Below are 11,544 nucleotides of genomic sequence, written 5' to 3' on the forward strand. Positions count from 1 at the left end.
CGGCAGCAGCAGAGGAAACACTCGGAGGAGAAAACCAAGTGATAGACTCACATTAAAACATCTCAGGCTCCCATTTTGGAAACTTACAGTAGGAGTGTTTAACCTGGGAAAGACAGAATGGGCTCTAATCTAACATGTGATTCTGTGTACTGATTTGTTTTATGCCCTCTTTCACCTCCAACTTGTCTGTAGCGTCTAACTATTAAACTCAGATGTTAGATCTTTTTTTTTTTTTATCCTCTACAGAGATACAGGAGATGATTAGAGACAGTGGATGGTAAATACTTGTTGCAAAGCCTTATGCAACATCACAGGGTCATGCTTCCATTGAACTCAATACAGTTCTGATAATGTAGAATTATTTATTTCCTTCGTGTTAGCAGTATGAATGGGCAGGGCTGAGGTTTGTTAGACCGGAGATGCATTTTTCTTATACAGGGACAGCAATATCAAAAAAAGAAAAAAAAAAATCTGTGGTTTCTTAATTTCCGGCACATTGTGTAAATGATTTGATTTAACATTGTTCTTTGGAAGTCTGAACAGACTTTCTACCATAATGTGATGAAACCGATGCTATTTAAATCTAGTAAATCTTTCGATTGAATTCGGCCTCATGTGCCATGCCTATAAATTTATCGACTGCCTCGATTTTTTATTTTATTTCGTGTCTTAATAAATTTTATGTCAAGCTAAAACTTGTAGGTCTTTCATAGACCTTGGATTAATTCTATCAGACATTAAAATCAATGAATGAATCCTTTTGCTTACATTTCATCATGTTCTAGCATTTATTCATGGGTTAGAAATGTTTTATGCTGCCTGCAGTTCTGAAGATCTCTGCCTGAGCTCGAGAGGTAAGTGTAGATCATAAAACCCATGTTTCTGATTAGCGTGTGTTTGTTCTAGGGTTTAAGAAGTGTTTTTGTTTTGTCATACATTCTTCTCCGTAGCTGCTATATAATTTGTTCTAGAGTTGACTGTAAGTCATTACACTGATGAGAAAGTGCAGCAGAGGAAGTCTGTTAATGAATAAGTGACTGGCGTGAAACAGGTTTAAATTTGCCAGCAGGCTCGTAGAGAAGTCAAGCTGTTTTGCATAATTCACCGGTCGAGGTTCCCTGTACGAGGAGCGCCGAGTTCTCACAGTCCCGTCGTGTCAGATAGCTTATCAGACTGGTGTTGGCTCTTAAGTCATAAGGCGACAACAGTCTGTAGGCTGACTGAAAGACTGGGTTTATCACCGCAGAGGAAATGAAAGAGCTTTGGTTGTGCAATAACCACTTCTGTTCACGCAAACTTGGCGTGACGGTTGGGCTGAGTCTGGATTTCCGAAGAAAAGGAGAAAAAAAAAAAAAGGAGAAAAAAAAAAGCTTAAAGAGGAAACTGAAGACGTCCCACCGTGAGATTTCTTCTCGGCAACAGGATCAGACCTTTCCGTTTTAGAGCTTGTTTTAAACTGATCAATATCAGATTTGATGTGTTTAGTGTGCCAAGGTTTCTACATGTAGCTGCAGTTTGAACTTCACTCCTTTTGTCTCTGGTGTAGTATGAATCGATGAAGGCAATAAACAAATGAGTCACAGTCTTTGCATAATGGTGATTTGCATTTTTACTTGTAAGGGGGGGAAAAAACTAATTGAGTACTTAAGGGATTGGTACAAAAAGACAAGAACCTGACAAACCTGGACAAGTAGAAACATTCTTTAGGTCTTATTCACTGAAAGCCGAGTCAAAGTGGTGAATGTTCTGGTGTTACGTTAGTTAGAAACGATCACAAGGATCACAAGAGCTGAAAACATATACGTTCCTTTATTGCTATAAACGGCTTGTAGAAAATAGAGCAAGGATAAACACATCCAGACTCTTTTACTATACAGTTAACAGGCAGTAATAATAAAAAATAAATATCAATCATCACACAAAAATACCATTTAACATAACGAGCTAGGTTCAAATGTGAGTGTAGCTGGAGATAATCTGTTCCAACATGGTAAAGCTTTCGAGGAAATCGTCTTCTGAAATTCCAAATTTGGTATATTGATGAATATAAGCTCTGTTAAGAAGAACAAACAAACATAAATGAATAAAGGAAAATTGCTGCCAGAGTCGAATCGAACTCCATATGTGCTGTTAGTTTGGATACTTTCGTTACCTTGAGGCAAACATGTTCCAGGCTTTCTTAACAATATTATCCAGAGGATTTAAAAGTGACTGGCTGTTGCTGAGTAAAGTGGCCAGCTTCTCATAGCCACTGAAGGGCACAGGCGAGTGCCACGTATGGAAAGTGCCATCTTCTGGAATCCAGGGCACGTAGAGTCCAGGCTCCTTAAAAGCTCCTGTTCATCCAAACACATTTAATCAAGCCTGTAAACCACTTAAACTCATAATGAACAGCACAGTAATGTCAAGTCACTTTTACCGTCACATCACCTCAGCACATGTGCCTTGGTGAGTGGAATTCTTGGGAGCGTATTCCAGAAATTGCAGATACGTACAGGCGAAAATGTGCAACGTGCTCATATGTATAGTCGGTACACACAGTGTACTATTAGACATACTTACAGTAGCACTGCATGTTATATATAAAATACGCTAAGGTGCAACAGATTGTACGGATACAGAAATGTCATGGATGTCAGTGGTTGAACCGATGTCAATGGTTCAGTGTCCACGACGTTAACCAATGAGAATATACTCGCCTACGTCGGCTGAAGGAACGTCTTTACCGCGCAGTACGAGAAGATTCGAGACCGATCTGTTAAAACCCGTGTGTGCGTTTCTCGTGCTTTCGGCTCCGTTCGACGGCGCACGCACTTTCCAATCGATACCTGAACACGACAGCAGGATTATATGTTAACGGTTAGAAAGTCTTTGCCACTGAACGTACTCATGTGTGGGTGTAAATTTAGTTTCTTCACCTTCCTCCATTCTGGCATTGGCGATCAGCATTTGTCTCAGATGCTTGAGCAGTCCAGACCATGTGTAGGCACTGTAAGCCAGAGATGCCTGAGACATGTGAGGAATGTTCAACACGTTGAGCAGTTTGTGTTCAGGATGACACACCAGTGAGCTCAGCAATTCACCTGGACCAAGCAGACGAACCAGAGGGATAATTTACCCGACACGGTTTAGTTCTGTAGTTCTGGTACTGTTTCTGTCTTACAGATTTATCCCTCGATTCCCTTTTGTTACATGTTGATTTGGTTCTTTTCACTCGCTGCCTTTGTCTCTGTACGCGACACGGTCCTTTAAAGAGATTAACAGGAAGACGTACTATAGGACATGCATGTGTACAGTGTCTCTCGACTCTCATCAGCTGTATAAAGGGTGTTAAAAAAAAATAAATAAGCAGCTTGGACAAGTGACCCAGGCTTTCTGTACAAAATGTCTTGTTTATCAACTCTATCTACTGAACTTATATGAATGTTAGCAATACTGTACATGTCTGTTAAACAATCTACACTACTGTCATTTACTGTAGTTAGGAAATCCTCTTGTTTCTCTTGGAAAACACTAAACTAGGAATATATCTTTTCCTATGAATCTTTAGTAAAACTGTATTTATTTAACTTGCTTCTATTAGTCGAATGATTCTGAATCCAAATGTCAAAAAATAAATATTTAAATAAATATTAAACGCGTTATAGAAAAACTCCACCTTTGAATTGAACAGTACCGTGCGTAATAACAAGAAAACCGATTTTTTCTCATTTCAAAGAGAAAACAAAAATTAAATGGTATTAAACAGAATTTAAAAAAAAGCACAAAGGAATTTAAAAAAAAGTATTACGTTGCTAATGCAAGAAATATATAATACTAACTTAGTATCATTTTGCAAAAAATCTCTGAAGACACAGAGTAAAATGTTAGGAGTAAAAAAAAAAAAGAAATAATTGGGTTTAGAATCTTGTCACTAGCGTGTGACTAACTTTTGTGCCCCATTTTATGTATGAAATTTAACAGAATAAATATTTTTGAATAAAAATGGAATGTTAAATACAAATCGCACTTTTTAAACTACATTAAATTGATATTTTAACATTATATACACCACATACATATACACGCACATTTAAATTGTATATAAATAAATATATATATAAATATAATTAAATCAATAGAATAATTGTTTTTTTTTATTTACGTGTGTAATATTGATTTGCAATGCGGTGCAAAGGGTCTGATAGCACGGCTTTCTTTCTTTCTTTTTTTTTAAAGATTTACATAAAGATTTACAGAGTTTCTTAGTATTTGCTTTAATGACGGTGTGAATTCGAGTCTTTTGATGAAGCGTGTCTTGTCTGATGGGAAAAAATACAAATGTGTCGAATCTTGAACGATAAATACTCGAAATATAATCGTGTGCAAGATAGATCAAAATTTACTGAACTTGTTTTCACATTCTTATTCACTATGTGGTCTCAGACAGACAGACAGATTATTAAATAAACAGCAAAACGACGTAGAGGTGTGAAACAAGACAAAGATCCCACAGGACCTCAAAAAAAAACAGTAGTACGGGTGTGTTTTTTTTTTTTAGTAAGAGGAATCAGCTAAAAAGAATAAAGTTAATAAACATGGCTTTATTTGTCCCATTATGTTTGCGGAGTTCATTTATTCATCGTTCCGTAGATTAAGGCTCTGATCTCTCTGTATAAAATAACCACAAGTGCAGAATCATCGGTCAAATTTTAAAAACAGTTCTGCACGAGCCTCGACCTCTGTGTCCGTTTCCCTGCGTGTGTGTGTGAAGCTGTAATACCTATAGGGTTTGTGCTGTAGTGAGCAGGCGAGTCTGTGGTGTATGCAGGCTGCAGCACGCTGCCCAGTTGATGAGCGATCACCTTGTTAAGGTCGGACATGGCGATATGCTTGATGTTCATCAGCTGGCTGCAGATTTTATGCACCGTGTCATTCTCGTGCACCACGAGTGCGTCAGACAGCGTGTACAGACGAGACAGAGTGAGAACCGAATTGTAGTTCTGCACGATAACCTGCAGACAGAAGAGAACACGGATCGTTTAGCGAGACAATTTAACAGCATTTTGCTGAAACCCATCATACGGGACACTGTAGCTGGGTCCCAAATGACAGACTACACACTGTTTACTTGTACTATGTGCTGTACTCTAATGACTAGTGTGAGATTTTAGTATCATTTTAGAAGCATAACGTCGTCTCAAACGGCACTATAAAATACACGCCGTGGGCCAAATGAAAAGAATCGGAAGATTCGATTCGATTCAGATTTGTATAGAGCTTTTAACAATTGACATTGACTCAAAGCAGCTTTACAGAACCAGGAGCTCCCGTGGAACTAACAGTTCAGCGTCATTTCGGAGTTCATTAACAGACATAACACTAATTTCTTCTTGCCGAAGTCTTCAAATGTTTGCTGATGAAGATCCGAGCACGAAGCCGCCCGATGGTTTGTCGCGTCCGATGGAGTATCTTCACCGTCCTAAAAATAGTTTCTCATTCAGCATCAGCACCAGCACCTGGTATCCCTGTACTACTACATACGCAAATCTGTGAGAGTTGAGTGCACGAAGTGTCCGACATTCCACACTGTTATTCGGGTGAATAAGTGCTTCCCCTCGGTACTTGAAGTGCACTTCTTCTTCTTGGACTTTACGGTGTAAACACACTACTCTCGCTATTTATACTAGAAAATGGTGTAGAATACGACTACGTTTACCTCTCCTGTTCCATAGGGCCATGTCAGGTGATTAAGAATAAATGAATGTGGATAGGTGTCTCGCAGACTCTGGGTGACGTAGGTGCCCACTCCAGAACCCGTACCGCCTGCCACACTCATCATGGCGAATATTCCTGCAAGGCGATCGCAGCTCTCTGCCTCCCGCCGCACCAGATCCTCTACTGCGTCCTTATGCTGTGGGCCGTGAACACAGTAACTACAGAACGGTAAAGATTCAGACATCAGTGCGCTCCATCTCAAAGGCAGACCTGATAAACTGATAGCTGGTATGAAAAGAATAAAGAGAAGAATATATAGAGCACAGACTATTAAAAAGTGGATCTTTACCCGTTTGCCCAGTTGTTTCCAGAGCCTTGTTTCTGACAGAAGTGGGATTTTTCCCCATATCTCCATTTTCCCGAGGCCGACGCCTTTGCTATGGCTTGAGTGATAACTTTAGGCTCCATATCGATAAGAACAGCACGTGCCACCAGCTCTAAACATGAAGCACAAAATACACATTAACTATATATTCAAAGGTGTGTGGACACCTGACCGTAATACCTCAACCTGCTTGTTGAAGATCCCGTTCCAGGTTTAGTCTACTTTTCCTGTTATAATATAATAACCTCTACTCTTATTTTGGAGCATGGCTTTGAGAATTTGTATTTCCTAGATCAAAATTAGTGTGTCCCAAATTATTGTAGGCTGAAATGAGTAACCCAGAGGTACATGGATGGTCTACTGTTCCTGCTAGATTTTTTTGTGTGTGGATTTGTGCACAATTTTTCAGATCGTTTTGCCCGCGACTCTGACGATTTTTGTAGCTGCTGCATTTTAAAGAGGTGCAAATAAAATGTGGGTACATAAATTAAGTAAAAAAGTTCAATAGTACAAATTCGATAAGGAACAATGAATGATGAAAAGAAGGTTGTTTATGGCGACAGTGTGCGAGACTAAACAACGTCATTCTCTTCCGTTACACGAGTTATTAGGAATTTCACAATGACTAATTAGTCTGAATCAGATCACGGTTCACATGATAAATAGATAATGTGAAAACTGTCATGTGGTCAGGAAGCACAGTACTGACCCCCAGACTCCCTGTAGGAGGTGATGTGAGTTTGTTGCACTACAACTGAACAAAACTCGTACTCAGGTCTGCACTTGTACAGGAAGTAAAGTAACCTGCGTTTTTACTTAAAGTAAAATTAAAGCCGATGATGTCGTCGTTAGTTTAAACAAAAGGCATAGAGCCTTGCTGTATATAATAGAACCTCAAGGTGAATCACGTTGTGTTCTCCGAGTGTTTTTGTGATGAGACGTGATGAGCGTAAATGCACCAGAGTTTCAGATAATATAGAGACTCAGTGTTGCATGGATGCTGGAAACAAACACTCAGATTCGTACCTCAGCAAATATACCCAGTGTGAAAACCACCAAGGGTGACCCATTTCTTGCGTACGGTTTGGCAACACTCGATAGTATGTGCTTTTTCCTTTGCAGAGAGTACACACTTTTTACTGCATAGTGTAAGTAGGTAAATTAGGACACAGCACGTGTCTTCATGGGGCTAGTTTGGTGCACAGGGGCATTCACCACAGCAGATGTCTGCACAGAGCTTACATCATCATCAAGGACTCCACATCCCAGTCACAAACTTTAACTTCCTTCCATCACGAAGGAGATACAGGAACATACACACCAGAACCAGCAGGTTCAGGTACAGCTTTTTTTCCATCCACCATCACATTACACTCCACCATTAGTACACTAAAAACACTGTTTTTGTTTTATACTCCTCATCTTCTACACTTATTGTGCTTTACATACATCTGCACTATTTTATTTATGTGTATCTTATAGCCTTTATATTTATTCACTGTACATATGTTTGCATATATATTCCACGCTGTACATATGTTCACATATATACCTATATATTTATTACATACTGTAGATGTTTACCTTTATATATATATTATATATAAGTACATTATATATATATATATATATATATATATATATATATATATATATATATATATATATATATATTATATTGCTGTGTACCTGTACTATGCAATGACAATAAAGGTCTATCTATCTATTTGTCTACTGTCATGCTGAAACAGGCTACTCTAACAAAGATATTGTAGAGTATCCTGAGATTTCTTAACAATTTATACAATTGAGGGTTAAGGGCCTTGAACAAGGACCCAGCAGTGGCAGCTTGGTTGACCTGGGATTCGAACTCATGACCTTCTGAGCAGTAATCAGTAATCCAACACCTGAACCACTAGTCTTTCACCTCCTATCACAAACAGTTACTACTGAGACTTACCTCCATGTGAGTTCTCCCTGAAGAATCTCTCATCACTGCACTGTTTATATGTTTTTGAATTAGCCCCAATGGAGTCTTCATACACGGTGCTAAACAGTTCAGGTCCAACCTGATTGCCGCACTGACCTAACTGCACCGTCACAACCGACATGATCCTACTTACTAGAGCAAACTAGCTACAACTAGTCAAACTTGCCCTGATTAGCAAACTTAGCAACCAGTGATAAGTCGTTGCGAATGATTCGACTCTTTGATTCGAATCCTATATGTGAAAATTAAGAGCAAAGTCACATACATGAGCCGTTCCATAGTTTTTTTTTTTCTTTTCTTTTCTTTTGGTAGATGTAAACAATATATTTAGTACTCGCTGTGTCATTTAATCAGACTGTTACCATGGAAACATCTCAGCTGTTGATTCATTGATTCATCCGCGATTCCCTCATCATTCCTTTAGTAACTGCTCTATCTTGATCACACTCGACTCATGACCTTTATGTCGTTATTGATTCAAAAGCCTTCTATCGCTATTCAAATTAGCGCAAATTCTGCCAGGGTTCGAATAAAATGGCAACGTGTCATTTGGAAGCTGAAAGTGTCGGCTCTTTTGGTAAGCTGATTCAAATGATCGATGAAAAGATCCGGAACTACACTTCCCTTATATAGGTTAGTTAGCTTAGCAAACGCTAGCTGTCTAAGTGAGAGAATTGAAATAATTCGGAATTAATTTGAATTTCCTCTCGCCAGAAAATCGTGTAAAATGGTCAAAACAAAATTCTTCTTCTTTCTGGTTTTATTGGCGGTTGGCAAATAACGATATAGTGAATTATCGCCACCTAGTGTTAAGGGGTGTTGATTATGATATTGCTACATACATACGTACAGTACACACACACACACACACACACACACACACACACACACACACACACACACACATAGACACATACATACACACATACGTATACATACATACACACATACATACATACATACATACATACATACATGTATACATACTGTAAAGTATCTCACAGAAGTGAGTACACCCCTCACATTTTTGTAAATTTTTCTTATATCTTTTCATGTGACAACACTGAAGAAATTACACTTTGCTACAATTTTGTATAACAGTGTAAATTTGCTGTGCCTCCAAAATAATTCAACACTCAGCCATTAATGTCTAAACCGCTGGCCACAAAAGCGAGTACACCCTTAAGTGTAAATGTCCAAATTGGGCCCAATTAGCCATTTTCTCTCCCAGGTGTCGTGTGACTTACTTAATGTTACAAGGTCTCAGGTGTGAACAGGGAGCAGGTGTGTTAAATTTGGTGTTATCGCTCTCACTCTCTCATACTGGTCACTGGAAGTTCAACATGGCATCTCATGGCAAAGAACTCTCTGAGGATCTGAAAAGAGAATTTCTGCTGTACATAAAGGTGGCATAGAGAAGACCATATAGTGGTTTAACAGGACAGGTTCCACTCAGAAAAGGCCTCGCCATGTTTGACCAAAGAAGTTGAGTGCACATGATCAGTGTCATATCCAGAGGTTGTGTTTGGGAAATAGATGTGCGAAGCGTGTGTGGCGGCAACCAGGTGAGGAGTACAAAGACAAGTGTCTTGGGCAGTATTCTGTCAATGCAGGGCAGTATTCCAACATGATAACAACCGCAAACACATCTCCAAGACGACCACTGTCATGACCACTAAAAGTAAATGACTGCTAAAAATCAAGCACCTACAAACATTTGTATAATAATGGGTCTCTCTTAAGAGCTTAGTGACTTCAAGCTTGGTAACGTTAAAGGTTGGCACCTGTGCAATAAGTCCATTTGTGAAATTTCTGTGCTACTAAATATTCCATGGTCAACTGTTAGTAGTGTTATTACAAAATTGAAGCAATTGGGAACAACAGTAACTCAGCCACACAGTAGTAGGCCATGTAAAATCACAAAGCAAGGTCAACGCATCCTGAGGCACGCAGTACAAAGAAGTGGCCAACTTTCTGCAGAGTCAATTGCTGAAGACTTTTTGTGGCCTTCAGATTAGCTCAAGAATAGTGCATAGAGAGTTACACGTGATGGGTTTCCGTGGCCGAGCAGCTGCATCCAAGCCTTACATCTCCAAGAGCCATGCAAAGCGTCAGATGCGGTGGTGTAAAGCATGCCGCCATTGGACTATAGAGCAGTGGAGACATGTTCTCTGGAGTGACAAATCACAGCTCTCTGTCTGGCAAACCGTTGGATGAGTCTGGGTATTGTGTTTGCCAGGAGTAAGGTACTTGCCTGACTGCATGGTGCTAAGTGTAAAGTTTGGTGGAAGGAGGATTATGATGTGGGGTTGTTTCTCGGGGGTAGAGCTTGGCCCCTTAGTTCCAGTTTTTGGACAATTTCATGCTCCCAGCTTTGTGGGAACAGTTTGGGGATGGCCTCGTCCTGTTCCAACATGACTACACCCCAGTGCACTAAAAAAGGTCCATAAAGACTTGGATATCCGGGTACAGACTTCATGGTCAGTGTTACAGTCCTCGGATAGAATACTGACCAAGTACTGAAAGGACGGAACTATTGTAAGTGGGTGGTGTTCTACAGTGAAAACATGAATAGTAGGTGGGGGGCTGGAGCTCCACTGGCATATCACATCAGTTTTTATAGTGTTGACTGACAAGACCAATCTGCTTTAGGCCAGGTTTGCAGGTCTTCTAGGCTGTACACAGTCATAAGCATACTGCAAATCAAGGACCTGCACTGCTGGAGCCTTTGGATATTAAAAAGGTTTCGATCAAGCTGAAAATCTATAGCGATTCCACTCCTGCTTTCCGACTTGCCATCGAAAAGCTTTTTGACACACAGGAGGAAGAGTATTGGGGCAAACATACACCCTTGTCTTACTCTGGTGCATACATTCAAAGGGACTGAATCCTGTCTCCTCATATAGTCACGATGAAGAGTGTGTGCTCTTTGCTGTGGATCATTTGCACCCTAATATACTGCATAATACACCCTAATACACTGAACAAAGTCTCTCCAAATTTGCACAAAGTTGCTCACACCGACCTGGGTTGTTTTGTTTCTGTGAGTATGTGTATGTGAATACAACATATTTGATAGTATATGATAAACAATTTATGGTGTGTTATTTGAAATAAAAAACAGTTTTCTTCATTAACCATGTATTTTAGAGTCCTCTTAACTGTTTTGTTAGACCTAATGATGTTTTGTCAGACTGACTGACTGATTGTGAAAACACACACACACACACACACACAGACAGAGAGAGAGAGCTAGAGAGAAAAAGAGAGAGAAAACATATACATAGACAGAGTGAGTGAGAGACAGAGAGAGAGAGAGAGAGAGAGAGAGAGAGAGAGAGAGAGAGAGAGAGAGGGAGAGAGAGAGAGAGAGAGACAATGTGTGCACTCTATTTTTACTGGAGATACAGTATCATTGGGCTCCTAAAAGGACGCGTGCGTTCCCCACTCCGCCACGAGGAGGCGTGCTTTA

At 39.7% G+C, this 11,544-nt stretch overlaps 2 protein-coding genes across 3 annotated transcripts in view; one reads left to right on the forward strand and one right to left on the reverse strand.

The window, feature by feature from the left end:
* Window positions 1–1,585, forward strand: part of vmp1 (vacuole membrane protein 1) — a 33,545-nt gene extending 31,960 nt beyond the window's left edge. The window contains exon 12 of the mRNA XM_027171378.2: window positions 1–1,585. This exon is cut by the window's left edge and continues 102 nt beyond it. Coding sequence (XP_027027179.1) covers window positions 1–42 — 42 coding nt within the window. The 3' untranslated portion in view covers window positions 43–1,585.
* A 205-nt stretch (window positions 1,586–1,790) lies between these two features.
* Window positions 1,791–8,845, reverse strand: tubd1 (tubulin, delta 1). 2 transcript variants are annotated; one of them, XM_027171375.2, is made up of 8 exons: window positions 8,043–8,844; window positions 6,047–6,194; window positions 5,699–5,915; window positions 4,763–4,994; window positions 2,919–3,083; window positions 2,700–2,828; window positions 2,153–2,336; window positions 1,791–2,053 (listed from the first exon to the last, which is right to left on the reverse strand). In XM_027171375.2, the coding sequence occupies exons 1-8, from the start codon at window positions 8,191–8,193 to the stop codon at window positions 1,951–1,953; spliced, it is 1,329 nt and encodes a 442-aa protein (XP_027027176.1). In that variant the 5' UTR covers window positions 8,194–8,844; the 3' UTR covers window positions 1,791–1,950. The 2 variants fall into 2 exon arrangements, with proteins under 2 accessions (XP_027027176.1, XP_027027178.1); XM_027171377.2 differs by lacking the exons at window positions 2,700–2,828; window positions 2,919–3,083 and having other exon boundaries at window positions 8,043–8,845.
* Between the last annotated feature and the right edge of the window lie 2,699 nt (window positions 8,846–11,544).

This window comes from Tachysurus fulvidraco, chromosome 11, assembly GCF_022655615.1.
Source record: "Tachysurus fulvidraco isolate hzauxx_2018 chromosome 11, HZAU_PFXX_2.0, whole genome shotgun sequence".
Taxonomy (NCBI): Eukaryota; Metazoa; Chordata; class Actinopteri; order Siluriformes; family Bagridae; genus Tachysurus; species Tachysurus fulvidraco.